This window comes from Quercus robur, chromosome 10, assembly GCF_932294415.1.
Source record: "Quercus robur chromosome 10, dhQueRobu3.1, whole genome shotgun sequence".
NCBI lineage: Eukaryota > Viridiplantae > Streptophyta > Magnoliopsida > Fagales > Fagaceae > Quercus > Quercus robur.
This window is the reverse complement of record NC_065543.1, coordinates 47,173,645-47,193,475: the sequence shown is the minus strand read 5'-3', so window position 1 is coordinate 47,193,475 and position 19,831 is coordinate 47,173,645. Positions and strand designations below refer to the sequence as shown.

The 19,831-nt window shown below is 35.4% G+C and overlaps 1 protein-coding gene across 5 annotated transcripts; it reads left to right on the top strand.

Annotated features, from left to right (window-relative positions):
• The first annotated feature begins 4,675 nt into the window (after window positions 1-4,675).
• On the top strand, window positions 4,676-18,192 carry LOC126701943 (protein MODIFIER OF SNC1 1). 5 transcript variants are annotated; one of them, XM_050400402.1, is made up of 11 exons: window positions 4,676-4,867; window positions 8,969-9,044; window positions 10,595-10,678; window positions 10,775-10,819; window positions 10,988-11,363; window positions 12,865-12,946; window positions 13,378-13,464; window positions 13,582-14,911; window positions 15,015-15,273; window positions 15,347-17,873; window positions 17,954-18,192. In XM_050400402.1, exons 2-10 carry the CDS (start codon window positions 9,013-9,015, stop codon window positions 17,786-17,788), a joined length of 4,737 nt encoding a protein of 1,578 aa, XP_050256359.1. In that variant the 5' UTR covers window positions 4,676-4,867; window positions 8,969-9,012; the 3' UTR covers window positions 17,789-17,873; window positions 17,954-18,192. The 5 variants fall into 5 exon arrangements, with proteins under 5 accessions (XP_050256359.1, XP_050256360.1, XP_050256363.1 ...); XM_050400403.1 differs by having other exon boundaries at window positions 4,676-4,871; XM_050400406.1 differs by having other exon boundaries at window positions 4,676-4,985; window positions 13,378-13,458.
• The last annotated feature ends 1,639 nt before the right edge of the window (window positions 18,193-19,831 follow it).

Sequence of the window (19,831 nt, the reverse complement as noted above, 5' to 3'; positions counted from 1 at the left end):
TTTGGTGTGATTAGAGTTAGAGATACAAGGGAAAAAAAGATTAAGGGAGTGACAATGAGAGAGAGAGAGAGAGAGAGATTGTACACACATGAAGCGGGGTGGGGTGGGAACAAGATGGGACAATGAAGGCAAAATCCATGCCCTCTTCAAGATAGAAAAAACCTCATAGGGCTAGACTAGTCCAAGTGGGATGGTAGCATTTTCCTTCGCTACTAATAATGGATTAGTATATTTTTTGCTGAAATAATGGATTAGTATATATGTTCCTTACCTTAATGCCTTTCATGATTGCAATCATATATAATTTTTATCAAGGTCAGTCAATAGCTTCGGTTTAAAGACGATAATTTTAAATGTGTTTGTTTATGTAGTCAATAACTTCCAGTTTGGTATTTGTATGTATATAGAAAACACCTACTGACATCATGTTGAAGGGTTTGGTTTTTTCTTTGACTATTGATATTGATCTAGGTGGCACCATGTTATGATTTTAATGACCTATATGAATTAAGTGTAAATTTAATCATGTGTTTATAAGCTCTTGAGCACTCTTTTCTTGCAAGTCAGTTTTTAAGGATGAGTCTTATCCATGAGTTTCTAACATACCACTGGAGGCAATCAGTCCAGCTTAGAACAATTAGTTCGGATTGGTCTTTGCAGTTTGCGTAGCCCTATATTATTTAACATTGTTTTGCTAACATTGTCTTACTTCTCATTTTAATATCTTGATTTTAAACTATAATATAAAAGATGGAACATCTAAATCATCCAATAGTAATTTACGTCATTCTTTTCCTACCAATAATTCATTAACTCAAACTTGAGTTGCATTTTAAGCTTTTGTACTGTTCAATTAGAAAGAACCAATAGAGTTATTTTTCAATAACTCAAGCTGAACTACAGTTTGAAAGTTATCAATATGCCCTTTTCTTGAAAAGGGAAAGAGAGAGAGAGAGAGAAAAGCATCCAATTCATTGGGGTGATGGTGAGACCTTGCAAAATCTGACCACAAACAAATGGCAATCTTTAGCGATAAAAGTGGATGAAAGGAGAGTTGAAGAGAGTGTAATAGACTGTGGCCACAATCTCTTGATTTTTGTAGACCAATGTTTATTACACGTCTTGATTTACACACGCTCTAAAATGCAATTGAAATCACGATTTTTAACTTAGAAATCAATTAATTGATTTTTGAGGGGTGAGTCAAACTGTGTAAAACAAGACTAACTCATCTTTGTATATTTCAATCACTTTTCTCTCCTACTATTCTTTCATCTTTCTCTTTTATGATTTGTCTCCCTCCATTTCAAATATCAGTGATCACAATAGACAGGACAGATTCTAATTGGCACTTGTATTGTATTTTGCTGCAGTGGTTTTTGTACTTTGTAGTGTAGGACTTTTTTGTTTGGTTGCTCTATTAAAAGTAAGATATGATAGATCAAACTTGGACCTTACTTCTTGGGTGGGGGTCCCAATTGAACCAACAGGACTTGGACACGTGGTCTAGGACTTGGATACTCACTTTTTTGACTTGCTTAACACCTGTGCACTAGTTTATAACTTATTAATCCTTAAAGGATAAGGGATATCATCATGATTGGGATTCAATATCTGATAAGTGAAATCACCTATTTAAATCAATAAATACCAATTTACAGTTTTACCCATCCACATATTTGTTTATTTTAACATTCTATTTGTCCTTAAATTACAATGACAATATTATCCAATCACGTTTTTACAATGGTTTGGCTGGTATCCAATGTTTTGAAATAAAAATCTTCTATCTTATGTTTTATTTTATACTTCACTAATCATTATATCTGTTTTTGATAATTATTTTTTATTATAAAATTAAGATACTATTTAATTTTTAGTGTAGGTAGAGATTGAGCTTCATATATTTTATTTAATAATAAAAAGACACCAATTAAGTTAACTGCCTTGGAATAAACACTAAAAAATGACCAATTTTTTTTTAGAGAGCGACAAAAATAACCATTTTTCTTTTATCCAATGAACTTGTTATTATACTACTGAGCCAGGTCAGCCCATCTAGATGAAAATAATGGTAAAACAGGAGAAATTATAGAGTCCACTAATGGACCACGTCATTTGTCTACTATTCCACTAAAAAACTTACATTTGTTTAAAATTATTATATCAGTAATTAATTTCTATTTAATAAAATTTTCTAACTAACAATTTTAAACATGTCGAAATTTTTGTGTGGAATAGTAGACTACATCACTTGTCCATAATATGGATCTTATAATTTCTCATAAAACAGAATTATACCATTAGAGTTTACTCAAAACTATAAAAAAAAAAAAAAAAAAATTATTAGATTAGATAAGTCGTTGTTATTTAAATATTATACATTAATAAACTATATGTTAATATTAATCATTTCATTGAAAGCCGAGATTTGCCGTAGAAACTAGAAAGAGATATTTTATCCTCCACTATAAGTACAACCACTGTATCATTCTTACATATCTCTCTCTCTCTCTCTCTCTCGTTATTTTAATCAGTAAACAAAGGCCAGCATATTGCAACTTTGCCATTGTGGCAGTGCGGCAGTGCCTCGTACTTCCGAACAATGCTAAACATGCTTTGAAAATTAATATATGTACAATTTCTAGGTACTTTTTAATTAATTTTATTATATATATTTGAAAAAAAAAACATTCCTTATATAGTGTATTGATTGAATGGTCATACGGTTTGAATTTAATTGGTTAACTTAAAAAATATTTTACCCTATAAAAAATTTAGATAGAGTTGTTAAAATGTTTTTATGTTAGGTTTGCGAATAAATTAAACCATGTATATACATTAATCAATGTAATCACATGATTAAATTTAATTAAAAGCCTTTTTTTTAGTAATAATTTCAACATGACGTATGTTTTTGATAATTTTTTTTATTATTAGATCAAGACACAAATTTAATTTTTGGTATAAACAAAAATCAACTCCCATATATTTTAATTCAACGACAAGCGACTTTTTTTGGGCTAATTGGAACCCCATTTTTTTAGAAACTAAACTAATCTTACATAAGTTTTATCTTAAAATTTTTATAATCTATTTACCTAATCCTAAAACTTTCAATTGTTGTTTGCTAATACGGCTTGTATCTAGTACTTTTTTGCAATGGATAAGCTAAGATGTAGACACATGTCTAAAACTGGACACATGTTCGAATTGTATGGTATCCAGTGCAAAAAGGCATTGAACACAAGCTTCATCCCCTACTAAATTTTTTACTTAAGCCCTAAAATTTGAAACTATTTTTTGCAATTCCTTTAGATTTACCTCAGACTCTAATGACACTTGCTTCTGATTATTGTTTTTATCATTAGACCAAGACACTAATTGAATTTTTGGTATAGGCGGGGATCAAACCCCCATATATTTTATTTGTCGACAAATTACCTTTTTAGTTGAGCTAATTAAAATCCATTTTTTTTAGTACCTAAACTAATTGTACATAAGTTTTACATTAAAATTTTTAGAATCTATTTGCTTAACCCTAAAACTTTCACTTTTTTTTTTTGCCATATATACATATATACTAAAATTTTACTTAAGCCCTAAAACTTGTAACTATTTTTTGCAGTTTGAGACCTTTAAATTTACGGTAAATAAAAATTTTTTACTTAAACCCTAAAACTTATAACAAATAAATATTCATTTTATTTTAGATCTGTCAAATATTTTTTATATCCAACATGTATTTTAAACTTAAAAAAAGTAAATAATTACAAAAACTTACAAGTGATATAATTGTAAATTGAAACTTTATAAACCTTAGTCATAATCTATTATTTGAACAAACTCTTTCAATATTGATACTTAGTATTTGATGAGTTCTATGAGTGTTATATTTTTGTTGAACTATATTATTTTGAATTTAGGTTGAAGTATATGCACTTCTCTTGGAGTATAAAAAAATTATTTTTAAATGGGTGTTATATTTTTTTTGAACTATATTATTTTGAATATGAGTTGAAGACTAGAAGTGTATACGTTATTTTCGGGATGTAAAGAACTTGTTTCTTTATGGATGTTATATTTAATATTAAGTGAGTTAAAATGGGTTGTGTTACATTCGTGTAAACTCAACACGATCCGTTTATTAAGCATGTTAAGTGGGTCGAGTCATGTCAATCCACTTCATTAACAAGTCAGATTAAGGTTGAAGAGTCATAACATGATTATTACATGGGTCAGGTTCGGGTTAAGGTATTTAGTCAAATACTCATACTTCAACACAACATGAATCCTACATGCTAACCCAAATTAATACTCTAGATTTACCTCAGACTCCAACAGAGGTCTTATACTCTTTTTTTTTTTTTTTGAATAATGATTGGTGTAACATCTTTCTTTTTCTTTATCTTTTTTTGATGGGAACATCTTTCTTTTTCTATACATAGATTACCCATAACACCATTTAAAAAAAAAAAAAAAAAAACTTTATCTTTATAAAACGAAAATCACAAATTTTGCTTTTTTTATTTTTACAAAAGGTAAAAATCCCCCAAAACTAAAAATAAATTAAAACTAATAATAATAATAATTAATCTACAACTATAATTCTACATGTATATTAATGTGTAATTTCAATTTGTGTGTGAGAAAAAATAAAAGGGTTGTGTGTGCACATTAATAATCTTCACAAGGCCAACTCCAAAAATCCTCTTTAACTCCTCAGCTCTCTTCTCTCTCTTCTTCTTCTTCTTCTTCTTCTTCTTCGATCTGAAAAAAAACCCTCACAGCACTCAAATCCTTCTCCTTCAACTCTCTCAGATCTCTCTCTCTCTCCGAACCTTCGTCGCGATCTTCATACACTCGCGTAGGTTCTGATTTCTCATCACTTTTCTCTCTTTTTCTCTGTGTTTCATACTTTCTCGGATTTTTTTTCGTTTCTCTTTAGGGTTTCCACGAATCCTCTCTGAACCTAGCTTTTTCAGGCAAGTTTAAATTTCCTCGGAAACTATTTTATTATTGTTATTTTTCAAGTTTTCGATGCTATTTCGTTCACACAAGAAATCGAAGCGGAAGATATAAAAAAATTTGAAATAGCGCAAAAGGGAAAAAAAAAATTGATAAATGGATTTAGAGGACAAGATAAACTATGTGCCAAATGCTTGTTTTATTTATTTATCTTTTTCCTTGTGGTTTCTCGGCAACCAAACGGAGCATTTGGGGTTTTTTGGTTTTTTAAATTTTTTATATTATGTTTGAAATGTTTTGTATTTGCTTTGGAATTGAATTGTTTTGTCGTTGTTTCATTATTTGTAATTGGTTTAAATGTTTCTGTTTATGTGGGTTTGCACTTTGTGGATCAGTTTTATTTTAAGTTATTGTTATTAGATTGAAAGGGTGGTCATAGTGATCAATACTGTAAAATGGGTTTTGATAAATGTCTCTTAATAATCCCATATTTATATAGGAAGCTTTGTAATACAATTGTAGGAACCCAATAAGGTCTAGCTCAAATGTTACTTTGAACCGATATAACGAGGTGGGTGAAGGTTGAGTTTGTGGGTTCAAGATCACTAGTTATAATAATGTCTTATCCAGAGCATGAGGCGCTCTTATGTCTGTCGAGTCTGGGAGAGGTGATTGATACAAATGTAGGAAGTAATGATTTGTTGTGCAAGGTTGAATGTGGTTGTTAAGAGATTTAGAAGAAGTTGGATGTAGGGTAGAATTGTTAGGCAATGTGCAATATAGACTTGTAATTTAAAAGTTTCTCTTAGCCTTAAGAAGAAATAATATTTAGCACCAATTTGGTATTTCTTTAAAAAATTTGCTTGTAATACTTTCTAGGCAAAAAAAGGAACTCTAAACGTAGTCTAGTATGAATAGTTGCTATGATTTAGGTTCAATTATTGTGAGATGAAATGGGGAAGACAAGAAGGAGCTTTTGTTGGGCAGACTTTTAAAAGAAATATTGTTCCTGTATAAAGTGGAATCGTGATATGAATGGCTTCGTAACCAACCCAGCATACTCGAGGCAATGGATTTGTTGAGCTGAGTTGAGCAAAAAGGATGTTGGAAGGAGAGGGCAAATAGTCCAGAGTGTTGTTGTTGATGTGTGAATAGAGAAGCTGATAATGTACTCATGTGCCTAGCAGAACTGGTTTAATGAAACAGAACATAATTCATAGGAACTGAGAAAAGAAAGTAGGTTGCTCTTTTAGTTGATCTGTTGAATGGAATTTTGGGAATGCTTTTGTAATTAGTTGGGAATTGGGATGAGTTTTGATACATCTCATCATCGAATCTTCTTTTTTTTTTTCAGAGACAATCCCAATTTAATTGAAATTATTAGTTGAGTTAAACACATGATAGTAGTTGTTTTTGAATCCTATTGTAGCTGGCTCTTTTGATTATTAGGATACAATATGTTGTCTTGGTGACATATAATATGATACTTAGAACTATGTGTATTGTTTTTAGCACAGCAGAACAGGCCATCTAGCAAGTGGAAGTTTTTAAGAAAGCGGACCAGTGGCTTAAAGAACTGAATTCTAAAGAGAATTTATTGAACTGTGTAACTGTTGGCATCATGGGAGGAAATCAGGTTAAACAAGTAGTTAAGAGTATGGGCAGAAATTGTTTTTGCAACAATGTTTTCTATTGTTGTTTGAAGATTTCCTATTTCGAAGGAACATTACTACTGAAGGGATGGACTTTGGTCAAAAAAGAAGTGTAGGTGTGGTAAACAGTAGAAATCTAGTTCGCATGGGATTCCAATTTTATAATACTCTGTTTAGGAGAATAATTGAGAGAAAAAAGGATATGGTTTACCTTTGAGTCCCATGAGATGCAGTACAAGTTGAAGCCCCCCAAAAATGAAACTGCTCTATAGCTAATAAAGAAAAAAAGGCTGCATTATTGCAATTTTAGCTACTACCTTCCTTGTGATCTATAGGTTGGGGCTCAACATTTTAGGCTGCCAACTGCAGTCTCTACTGTTACTATCCTTGAAACTAGTTATATAAGATATTTGACTGTGTCTGCATCCTAACAAAATAGAAGTCACTGATTGATGATGGGGCCAGTGCTTTAAGGCATGAAGCTGAAGCGGGCCAACCCACTAACTTGACAAAACCAGTCTAACCCAACTCGATGTCTCGGTTGGGTTGGCATTTTATTTTGAGCCTTGAGTTTGGTTGGGTTTAGGTTGATAGGTTTTCCAACCCATTTGATTACGGTTATTTTAGTTTTTTAGTTTGATTTATTTTAATATATTAAGAATTATTTTTGATGAGTTTGGAATATGATTTAGGCATATTATGTGAATTGTAAAAATTTATCAAAACAAATGCTTAAATAGTTTATGGAAGTATAAATTTTTATAAGCCATGGAATTTTTAAGCACAATCCACGGACCCAACCCAACCTGTTCCATGTGGGTTGGGTTGGTTTCTACACATGTGAGGGGTTGGGATGTGATGGGAATTTTTATTTTTATTTTATATGTAAATAAATTTATTAAAAAAATGACAATCTAGTACACAGGTTGTATTCAAGAATCCTAAAGAGGGGAAAAAAACAATTAGCTAGAGCCTAGGTAGTCCATAAAATCTAGGAACACCTCAATTGAAGAAAACATTGAGCCCGTCATCCGCCCATATAAAGAATTCATAAAACCTCCATCCCTTGCCATGCATACCCCTAGACCAAATCTTTAGAAGATGAGAATATGAGATCTCCTTTCATTGGCTGAAATGGATTATGCTAATGTATTAATTTGGCTAAAGGACATTGCAAATTTCTAATATTGGAAGTCTGGCACTGATATGTACCCCCCCTTCATATATGTATTGATAATTAGGGGTAATAGGAACCCTAGATGTCTATTGGAAATATCAGGAAGTGCCGGTTGAATTACAAGGCTCTTGGCATATATATATATAAAAGTTCTATGGTTTCGACCAAAGGCATTTTATGTTTTACACATACATGTGGTTCAACTAACTTTAACAATATTTACAATGGGGGAGGGTGGTTAAGCTAACCATTTGATTGCTTTTTGTTAGATATGTTTCTCCTACTTATTGGATTCATCTCTCTCTCTCTGTCTCGGGTTTGCATCAGAGCCATCAAGTAGAAACAATTATTGGTAGTAGAAACAAATAGATTCCTTCTTAACCTGTTAACAAAAGCCAAGTAAAATTTTTAATGACGGTGTGATCATGCAAGTGTATGAATTTTCAATTGAAATGATCTTTTACTGGACTGGTGGTGTTTGAGTAAATTACATCCCTAAGTAAGGCCACTTTGCAGAGTTAGAGCCTATAAATAGAGGCACCAAGCAATGAAGTCTGTCAACTTGCACAAAGTGCTCTAGCTCTTTCCCTTACAAATAACCATGAAAGTTTTATCATTGTTCTTCCTTGCCAGCATTATATCAACATGCCAAGGAATCCCCCAACAAATTGGCGGCCACCACAATCCTGGCATTGACTGTCTCAGTTGGCATCTAGCTGTGGAAACTAACATCTGTGACTGGGAGGTGGCTCCACAAGCTTGTGAAAACTACGTTGGACACTCTCTGGTTTGCATCAGAGCCATCAAGTAGAAATAATTATTGCTAGTAGAAAAAAAAAATTGCTATTCGGATGGATCCTGTACTTGGGCACATTACTTCTTCTTTTTTTTTTTATTGGTAGATAGTGGGGGAGAGGGGAGGGGAGCTTTGAACCATAGACATGACGTACCATGAAAGATGCCATTACCATGGGCTATCATTTGAAGCCCCCATACTCGACACATTACTACTAGAAAAGTTTTTTGAATGTTATAAAAAAATTGTTTTGTAATATTTGAATGGATAAAGATGTTTATACATAATCTTGTAATTGCTATGTATGTTTTGAAATTCACATCCATTACTACAACATCTTGAATTGATCAATATGCTTTTTCCTTCTTTTCCCAGGCTGCCTCAAATTGTTTGAATGATCGTGCCAGGACAGTCAGACTATGACATCGAGTTTGCTGAGTGGAGAGAGAAGGTATAATGTTTTCATTTCCCTTTAACTTCCTCTAATATCTTCCTGGTAGCCATGGTCCTTGTTGCTTAAAACTCTTGAATGCTTCTCTTTTATAGTTGTCTAAACTGTCACTCACTCTTATTTTCTCGATTTGCACATACTCACAGCAAGCGGTGCCAAATATGGGGCTGCATGCTTTATTTGGAAGCCTGAGAGTTAAATTACGGCCCATGTGATGCATAAGAAGCATCTTCTGTGAGGCACTTTAATGTTAGTTATGAAAATTTTGAACAAGATACCTATTTTCTTAGTTCATGAAAAAAATTGCAGCTCAGACTTTGTATACCAGTAGACTAATAGCAAGTAGTAAAGCATTTTCAATATTTTTAGAACCCAAAACTTTAAGCATTTCTATTAGCATTTATGGATGGATTGAGAGTGTAGTGTCAAATATTTAGGGGGTGAGTTAAGTTATAAAGTGTTCATAATAAAAAATCTATAGATAATGTATTGTGTCTTTAATTCCTTTCATCAAAAGCAAAAAAGAATGAAAAGGAGGGGAATTTATGCTGTAGTTTCACTTATATAGCATGGATGGGTATGGGGGGTTGTCCGCTGAAAAAAAAAGGGGATATCCCATGAATATTCATTGACCAGAGTTGTGCCAATAGGAGAGACTGTAATTAATAGGCAATAAAAATTTGCCAACTTCCTATGGTTTTTGACGTAGTTGAAAAAATTACACAAATATATCTACACCCCCTATGGTCTGATGTAGTTTCATTGACATCTCCTGAGTTTATGAATTTTTCTGGTCACCCTATGGTATCCAAATGTTTGAGTCTACTACTCTCCTTGTATGGAGTGTGGCTTTGTTGCATTTTTCTTGTTTTTTCCTTCCTGTTTTACTTGATCATTGTAATTTTGTTTCTTGATTTTTGCCCCCACAGTACATCCCCAATGTACTTGGGTTGGTTATTTTTTCTTACCTATAAAATAAAAAGAATTAGTCACATGAAAATAATCGAGTACCATGAGGGATGTGATTAGAAAGAGATGTGGATAACTGAGAGTGTGGTAGCATATCCATCTCATGTCAGTAGATCTATTTTTGTTCATTTTTATGTTTTTTCCTGATTAAAGAAATATCATTAGTAGAATTTTCTGCTATTGTGCGTTAAATTGTTTAGTCTTTTTATTTGTTTATTATTATTTTAATCTCCAGTAACTGCATGTCAATGGTTTCAGCTTTAGTTTTTGTTCCCCTGCATTCCCCTTCCCTTCTTTATGCATGTAAATATCCAGTTAGGATAATGCGTTGGATTATTTAGTTTAAATTTGAACTATGATGTTGTCACTTGTCAGTCTTTATTATTGTGTGTTACTATTTTTTATTTATTGTTAATTTACTGGGTGTTTATTCTTCTCCACGATTTTGGTGAAAATTGTTTTTTATTCTTTTTGAGTTTGTGCTGGAGGATGCTGTTGGTTAATCTGGTTCTCAGATTCTTTTATGCTGTAATTGACACACATCCTCACATTGTCATATAACGGTGCCATAATTCATGCAGGTGGGGGGCTTCTGCCAGAAAAAGTGGCATGACTGTTTTAGGGAAAGTCACAGTTCCAAAACCCATAAACTTACCAAGTCAAAGGTATTTGGTTCCTGCTGAATTCTTTATGGTTCACTTTACAGACATGAATTGTTTTTGGCCCCCTAAGATTTTACATCATCTCTCTGTTGTTTTAAGGTTAGAAAATCATGGCTTGGACCCAAGTGTGGAAATTGTTCCTAGGTAAGTACCACATCCCTCAGTCTAGGGTATCTGATCTCTTTGTGTGTGTGTGTGTGTGTGAGTATTATGATTTGTTTGTGTATCCATATAGTATTATAATGCTGTCACTATATGTCCTGATTATGAATGCCAAAGCAGTGCTTGAGTATATATGTTTACACTTGTCAGGGGCACCCTTAGCTGGGGCAGTAAATCATCTTCTTCCACACCAAATGCGTGGGGTTCTTCAGCACTGTCTCCGAGAGCTGATGGTGGTACTGGTTCACCAAGTCATGTAAGTGGCCGTCCTTCATCTGGTGGCAGCAGCACGCGACCGTCAACTGCTGGTTGTGATAGAGCTCATGAACCTACTGCTAATGCATGGGGTCCAAACTCTAGGCCATCATCAGCTTCTGGTGCATTGACATCTAGTCAGACGTCACTAACATCATTGCGTCCTCGCAGTGCAGAAACAAGACCTGGTAGCTCACAGTTATCCCGGTTTGCAGAACAATCATCTGAAAATCCAGGGCCATGGAGTGCTGCTGGGACTGCAGAGAAACTGGTATATTTCTGATTGTAAGCTCATTGTTTGATTCTTTGCATTTTAACAATACTTACAAATTAAGAAGTTTCCTGCTCAGTTTTCTTACTGAAGGATATGCTGCAGTAACAATATATTGTTTCTTCATTAAAGTTGTGCAAAATATGTTATGGATGTTATAGTTAGCATGTTATGTGGGCTGGATCATGGATGTGTACATAAATCCCATTTTTACACCATTTACTGATACTGTATTTCTATAAAAAGAACTGTTTAAGCAAACTATATGCAGGACTGAAATGCAATAATTTTTTTTTGGTTTTAGGGCCGTTTTATGAAGCATAGTTTCACTGAAAGTTCTGTGATTGGTGGGCAGTGCCTTTTCTGTACTTTCAGTAATTAGTTAATATTGTATTGAATAATTCATTGCCTTCAATTTTATGCATACTACAAAATAAACATTAAAAAAGAAAACCCAGACAGTATCTTGTAGTTAAGAGTGATAAACTATGTGTCAACTGATCATAATATTGAGCATCATGTACTGTATGTATTTATTAATTATCTAGTAAATTCCGACAAAACTATAGAGGAATTAAAAGAGGCTCTTCCTTTTTATACTTCCTGTGTACTAGGGTTGCTCCACTTTTGCGCTTTTCTTTTAAGCAGATTTTTATTATTAATCCAAATGAAAGAAAAAAGGAATTAAAAAGTTGTTTGGGGGGGGGGGGGGGTGGTGTGGGGAAGCTTGTGGTCTTTGGACTAGAAGGCATCTCCTCCCTTAATTAGGGGTGGAGGATAAGTCATGGGTTCAATTCCATACGGGTGAGTGAGTTGTACTTGCTAGAAAAAGGATAAAAAATCTAGAATATCTTTAATGCAATGACTACTCTTTGTTAGATTCAAAGAAGAATCTGAGGAATATATTGGAAGCATTTTGGTTTCTTGCTTGATTATACCGAAATCTTCAATGGAAATATATTCTTGGTCTTCATTGCAAAGAGCCTTGTAGTTTAACTAGCCTCTCCTGGTGCTTCTAATAGAGACATCCAAGGTTCAAATCCCCCACCCCCACTGTTGAATTATAACAAAAATAGGTATTCTTGGCCTTCATTTTTTTTTTTTTGTTTTTGTTTTAGTGATATCAATAACCATATCATGATTAACGCTTATTGGAAGTGTCAAGGATATCTTGAGTTAAATTACAATTTTTGTGGTATCCCTATTTTTTGTCTGTAATGTATCTTTCCTTTGTTCAATTAGAATCTCTCCCCTCTCAGTGTCTCTTACTTTGTTGCCATTTGTAGTTGCAGTAGGTTGTGGGGAAACAATTATGTGGTATTATAGTCTTACACATTATGGTTGGGATTGGTTTTTGGGTTGAGTTTTATACCGTATACTCAACTCTATGAAATCCCACCCTTGGCTATTCTTATTTTGTTTTTGGAGTTTATATTTGTTCTCTCTCTTGTGTCAGTTGTATGGCCTGATCTATATTAGTTATCCACTGTTGTACCTGCAGGGAGTAATGGCACCCAAGAAGGATGCATTTTCTCTGACTTCTGGAGATTTTCCAACACTTGGTTCGGAGAAGGATATTTCTGGTAAGAATACCGAGTCACAAGGTTATGTTTATTTTCATTTGCCTCTATATTTTTTTAGTGTCATGTTTATGTTTGTTAGTTACTATCATCAGAGTTAAGGGTTAATTTGATGGTTTACACCACTTGCTGTCATTGTTATGTACTTCCTTTCTTGATTGTTATACTTCAACTTTAAAAATAGTCACTTACCTGAAGGATTGAAGCTGATGTCATGCCTATTGTCTCTTTTATAAAGCTTTGTAGAATGAAGAATCTAACTGCATTGAACTAAATTTTATGGAGCAATTTTAGTCATTTTGGTTATGCGTGGTTTCTTTACTTTTGCACTGTTTGTTAGATTTATGAAAGAAGAGGTTTATCATGGTGGTTCAAGTGTTTTAGTGGAATATTCTATGCAATTCTCTGATTGCTTGATCAACTGTGAATTACAGACCATGGTTCTCACAGGCGCCCAGGCTCGTCTTCCGATGGAATAGCACTTCCCAAAGAGAGGAGCGGGGCTTCTATAGTTGGTTTGTGTACATGCAGTCAATTCCCATGCTTTTAATGAAGATGCTGGGTTCCTGTTCCTTGTGCCAATTTCTGTTTTAAGGTTTAGCATTGTCTCATTCGAAAAAGGTATTCTCTTATTTCAGGTGATGTTTCTGTAAATGCAAATGTGAAAAGCGGTACTGCAAATTCTTGGGTAAGAGATCTCCCCACATATGGTGATGAGGGAGTCACAACCGGCGCAGAGAGGTGGCAGGGCGATCCCCAGCCATACCCTAATCCTAGTATTCCTCCTCAACATTATGAAGCTTGGCATGGTCCTCCAGTAACTAACCCTCCAGGTTGGTTCCGACCTCCAGGAGGTCCTCCATATGGAGCTCCTGTTGCTCCTGGTGGCTTTCCCATGGAACCATTTTATTATCGTCATCAAATCCCACCTACTGCTCTTGCCAATCCACAGCCAGGTCCCCCACCAGGAGGCGCACCAAGAGGACACCATCCTAAAAATGGAGATTTGTATAGACCTCATATGCCCGATGCTTATATTCGCCCAGGTATGCCAATGAGGCCTGGCTTTTTCCCTGGTCCAGTTGCATATGAAGGCTATTATGGTCCACCGATGGGTTACCACGCATCGAATGAACGAGATGTTCCATTTATGGGAATGGCAGCTGGCCCCCATGTTTATAACAGGTACCCAGGCCAAAATGTTCCTGAGCCTGGCAATTCTCAGGGAAGATCTGGTGGATATGGTTCTACTGGCAAAACATCGGCTGCAGAACATGTGGAATCTGGTCATCATCATGATACTCGAGGACCATACAAAGTTCTTCTGAAGCAGCAGAATTGTTGGGAGGGAAAGAATGAAGAGAAAAAATGGGAGGGTATGGTTGCAACAAATGCTGCATATGTTGAGAAGGGGGACCAACCAGGAATTTCTTCATTGGAAAATGACCAGAGGTCAGATTACAGAAATGATGAGGAGATGGCTTTGAGAAGAACAGAAACCAGTCAAGAAGTATCGAGTCAGACTTATGACAACCAACGATCTTATTCTTCTGTCCCTGTAAAAGTAAAGTCTCCTGAAAGTGTGGGAAATATGAGGGTATTGGATGTCATTTCGGTGACACATTTGGAACACACATCCCCTGGTTTACAAGAAGTTCAAGGTCCTGTTTCAGCTGTTCCAAAAGATTCCTCTCTGATTCAAAAAATTGAGGGATTAAATGCAAAAGCCCGGGCTTCTGATGGACGGCATGATATTACATCTGTTTCCAGTTTGGAGGAGCGAAAGGATAAATTTCAGGTTCAGAATGCCAAGGCTAACCTTTCTACAAATGAAGGTGGTAGTGGTTTTGTGTATACTGAGAGAACCCACACCACTGGAATGACAAATTCTGCCTCCCGTGAAATGGGATTTTCTGCTGGGGATAAGAGCCTTGAATCTACAGTAGTCAGTGGAACAACCATCTCCAGGTTTCTTTTTTCTTTTTTTTTCCTGTTCTGTACCTTGCAGGCTTTCACTAACAATGTAGTAGTTATTTCTGTGTTCGTAAAATACTGATTTGCAGATTCACAGGAGATCTACACATGGTGTGCAAGGCAGAGGTGGTAATCGTGGAAGAGGAGCACTCAATAGCCAAGAGGTTGATGGGTGGCGGAAAAAATTTCCAGTGGTAGACTCTCCAAGCGTTGTATTAGCTTCACATTCTGATGTTCATGTGCATGACCACCATACCTCTGTTGAGGCTTCTGCAAAGTCTGGACCATATCCTGTAGCAAGGGATGAGAGAGAATCTGCTGCTCCTGTTTCTGATCCAAGTGATTATCAAGCACAGGTAAGATATCTTGTTTTATGTTCCTTCTAGCTTTTATGCTTTTGAGTCTTATGATACTGGTATACTTCATCAGCGTCCTAAGTTGAGAGAACTTGAGCAACGCGCCAAACAACTAAAGGAGGAGGAGGAAGAACGGACAAGAAGGCAAATGGCCAAGGCTCATGCAAAATTGGAAGAGTTGAATAAGCGTAAACAATCTATGGATGGTTCAAATCAGCAGTCAGAAGATGCTTTAAGTGGTGCTATCCAGAATAAGCAAGAATTGAATGTAGTTCCTCAAATTAGTGAGGGTAGCACCGGTAGGGCGGAACAATCCTGTATTTTGTCCAGTGAGCTACCTCCAGAGAAACCTAAGAGTGCTAACAGGGAACCTTTAGTGCAAAACCAGTCGGTGTCCTTGCAGCGAGATGCTGATTGTGCTGATGTTGCTCATGTTAATAATGCTCCCCATGTTCATGATGGTAATGCCTCAAAGCAGAAGCGTATGAACTACAAACAAAAGCAGAATATTCTGTCAGAAAAGAAAATTGATGAGAAGTCAATTTCCACCCATAATGATGAGGCGCTGAAAAGTCATCCTGATGCAGCAGGTAAGGTCACAGTGTCAGTTGGGGGACTTGCTAATGAAAGTGCTTTGAGCTGTGAGTCAAGCTTGCCTGTGAATGCAAATGCCATGGCTGAGTCGTCCGTTCATCAGAGAAAGAAGAATAACAGAAGTGGCAAGAACAAGCACAAAGCGGAGTCGGCATCGTCTATGGTGGCTTTACAATCATCAGAATCAAAAGAAACAAATCTTGTAAATGCTTCTGTTGAAAGTGGTAGGCCAAAGGCTTCTGAGTCTGAGTTGGATCCTAATTCAATTGAGTTGGTAACTATTTCCAAAGATGCAAATCAGTTACTAGAACAGCGCTTATCTTTACCCAGCGAAGATCATGGTAGAGTGAATAGCCAGGGGAAATCTCAGCAGTCTCGCAGGACACCAAGAAATCCACATGTTAATAGATCCACAGAGAGAATCCAGAGCGATGTTATTTGGGCACCGGTGCGGTCACAGAATAAAGCTGACACTGATGAAGCCAGTCATAAAAATGTAGTTGAGTCCAGTATTTCATCCGTCAAGAGTGATCATCAAGTCCAGAGCAATCCCAAAAAGAGGGCAGAAATGGAGAGATACATACCAAAGCCTGTAGCAAAGGAAATGGCTCAGCAAGGATGCATTCAACAACCAGTGGCATCTTCAATCAATCAGAATATATCAGATGAGACTGTGGGGAAAGCAGTTTCTAGTTCTCAATTCACGGAATTTAGTCAACCTGCTAGTTCAGCTAGTGGAAAAGTTGGGCTTCCCTTGGAGTCCAGGAATGGGGATGGTAGACAGAACAAGCAGGGAAAAGCACATGGGTCGTGGCGGCAACGGGGTTCAATGGAGTCGGTCGGCATGCAAAGTATGCAGGAGGGACCTTCTTCATACCCTGATCGGAATGTTCAAAAATCAATTGAGGATTTCCAACCTCAGAAGCCTGATGTGAATTCAGTGAAAGAGCAACCGAAATATTCTGAAGAAAGTAATGCTTCTGATGGATGGAACATTCCCAACAGTTCTGATTCAGTTCCACCGGTTGCAGTTTCTGTCATAAAAGATCAGGGAGTAACAGGCAGAACGAAACGGAATCCACTCAAGGGACAGAAAGGTATGGGGAATAATAATGATTCTGATCACAAGAAAATAAATACTCATTCTTCAGCCTCTGAAATGAGTCAGTCAGACTTGCCTGCTACTTCAAAAGAAAATAGAGGTCTTGGGGAACGGTCAACTGCTCATTGGCAACCCAAATCTCAGATGTCTTCAGCTAATTATCAACGGGGAGGCAGAACCAATAGTGGTCGAAGTGTAGATGGTGAAGTTGCTTGGACAAACAAAAAGGAGTCTACTCCCCAGGGTGAAGTACCTCTGGCAGCACAACAAGACAAGAGGTCAGGTGAAGTTGTATCCCAGCCTCACCATGATGAGTCTCCCTCTAAAAAAAGCACTGCAGAAGAAGCATTAAATGTAGGGCGTCAAGAGGCTAAAAGAGGTAGAAAAGTAGGTTCGCTAAAGGGACGAACCCAATCCCCGAATCAAGTTCACGTTAGCCCAGTTGAACATGCTCCTGCAAATATTGATGTTAGACATGAGCAACGGTCATCATCAGGGTTTCGCAAAAGTGGAAACCAAAACAATAACCGTTTTGGCAGAGGGAATGAATCTCGTGGAGATTGGAACTCATCTGGGCAAGATAGCAAACATAACAACCAACCTGTAAACTGGGAAAGGCAGAGGCACAATTCACATTACGAGTACCAGCCAGTGGGCCCGTATAACAATAACAAGTCCAATGCTGAAGGACCTAAAGATGGAACTCATAATGCAGGTCCGAGGTTCAGGGAGAGAGGTCCGAGTCATTCAAGGCGTGGTGGGGGGAACTTTTATGGACGGCAAAGTGGCAATGATCGAGTAGATGCTGGTTATGAGTAGTGATTGTAGAAATTCCATGGTCAGGTTTTTGTTTGACTATAAACAACTCCATAATTTGTAGTGGATTGATCCCTCATGTTTTCAGGTAATACTAATTTTTGCGTAGTAGATCTTTTCAGTCATAATTATTCATCAATTGTTGACTGATGGCTATATGTTGTGCAGGGCTTGGAGCAAACTTGATGTGAAGTGATCTTAGGTGGTTAGTTTCCTCTCATATTTTTGCAAATGTATCTGATCTAAGCATTGTAATTTGGTCACAGTGTGTTTACTGTGGAACCCTCAATATGTCATTTTAAGCCTTGTATTTAGTGACCATTATCCCTTTACTATGGAACACGAGAGAGGAAGAAGTGAAGTTTTCTGGTTCCCCTTCGTATATCGCAATTTTCGGTTTGTGTTGTGGCGCCTGTGTTGGTGTGTGTGGGTTGCCTTCTTTGTGGGGTTCAGCTTAATGCTTTAGAAATTGAAATAGCATGTGTATTAGCTATTAATAGCCAAGTAGCTCAACTAGTGTTTCCAGCAAAGCAAATACATTCAAGGTTCAAGTCTCATTATTAAATATATAACACTAATAACAGTGATCAAACAAACCACCAAGGCATATTTCTCTATCCACAAGCTACTTGACAGTCTTGATTAAATTATTGATTTTCCTATAAAAAGTAAACACTACAACTAAAACTTTGTACCCCCTTCTATAAATCTATACTAATGGTTGATAACTAAAGTATATTTGGAATAATTTTATTTCATTTAATTAGATATAATGATTTTAAAAATAAAATGGTTTCATGCGGTGAATAACCACGAAAGAAAATAAGCAATTCAGGTATAATTTTGCTCTAATATTTGCTTATCTTGTCTTTATATTTTCCTTATTTTATAACAAAATAAATAAATAAATTTGACAATGAATTTTGATTTCCATTTTGTCAACTGCAAGTCGGCAAGTCTGCATTGATAGAGGCATCGATGGGACAACGCAGCCATTTGGATATGGCTGAGTTGCTCGTTGGGCCCCCATTCTTTGTTTAAGTCCAGGTTTGGGACGAATCTTTGCTTTACCATGCTATCCTTGTTGCTCTTGCTCATCTGAGCAGTCTTCATCTTTGTCTTGCTATTTTCTTTTCTATGCAAATGGTTTATTAATTATTATTATTATTATTTATTTTTTTTAACTCTTCAATTACCCTTTATCGTAGTGAGAAAGGTAAGATCAAGAGTATTTGAAAAGTTAAAAAATAAAATAATAAAAACATAACATTTGAAAAAACATTTAAAAAAAAAATTAAACTTCAAAATTTTTTTTAATGAATAAAGTGCAAGAATTTAGGTGTAGATTAGAAATTATCCAATGATTAGCAACAAATATTATGTAAGAATATATTTATATATATATATATTCTTCAGTGTGGACCTTAATCCATGGTAGACTGTTCTATTACTGGAGCAAATGCCCTTAAATTTGACTATATCTCTGTTGATTCTCCTTCCCTTTCAAACGTTAATTAGAAGAAACCTTCAAGCATGTGAGAAAGATTGCCATTCGAGCCTTCAACATGTATCTTTACCCATGAACATGTAACTTCACTACTTTTGTGTTTTATTTTGCTCATAACATATATTGATTGGACAACAACCACTATTACCGCGGACTATTTCTTATTAAGATTTATCTTGATATCAACATTACCTATTTATTTTTTATTTATATATTTTTAAAAAGCTCTTCTTAAATTTAGATCAATGTTATCATCTTAGTAAATTTAATTTAATTTCTTAAAAATGGCTGGCATTAAACTGTATAATATATATATATATATATATATATAATATAAAAGCATATCATAATTGATACTACAAGTATCACTAAATTTAAAATAACCCGATATTACAAGTTATAGAACATATAGTCAATCCTTCCCATATGCCAATCATAAATAATAAAAATAAAAAATAAAAATAAAAATCCTTCCCTTCCTTTTCAAGAATTCTAATTTAGGAGTCATGGTTACAATTTATGATTTGAGATCAACCCTT

What these genes read in the sequence shown, in the direction of transcription:
- LOC126701943 (XM_050400402.1), top strand. Translation starts at nt 9,013, where the DNA reads ATGACATCGAGTTTGCTGAGTGGAGAGAGAAG. An exon ending in CTGGGACTGCAGAGAAACTG is followed by an intron (nt 11,364 to 12,864) that starts GTATATTTCTGA and finishes TTGTACCTGCAG; the next exon opens with GGAGTAATGGCACCCAAGAA. An exon ending in AGTGGAACAACCATCTCCAG is followed by an intron (nt 14,912 to 15,014) that starts GTTTCTTTTTTC and finishes GCAGATTCACAG; the next exon opens with GAGATCTACACATGGTGTGC.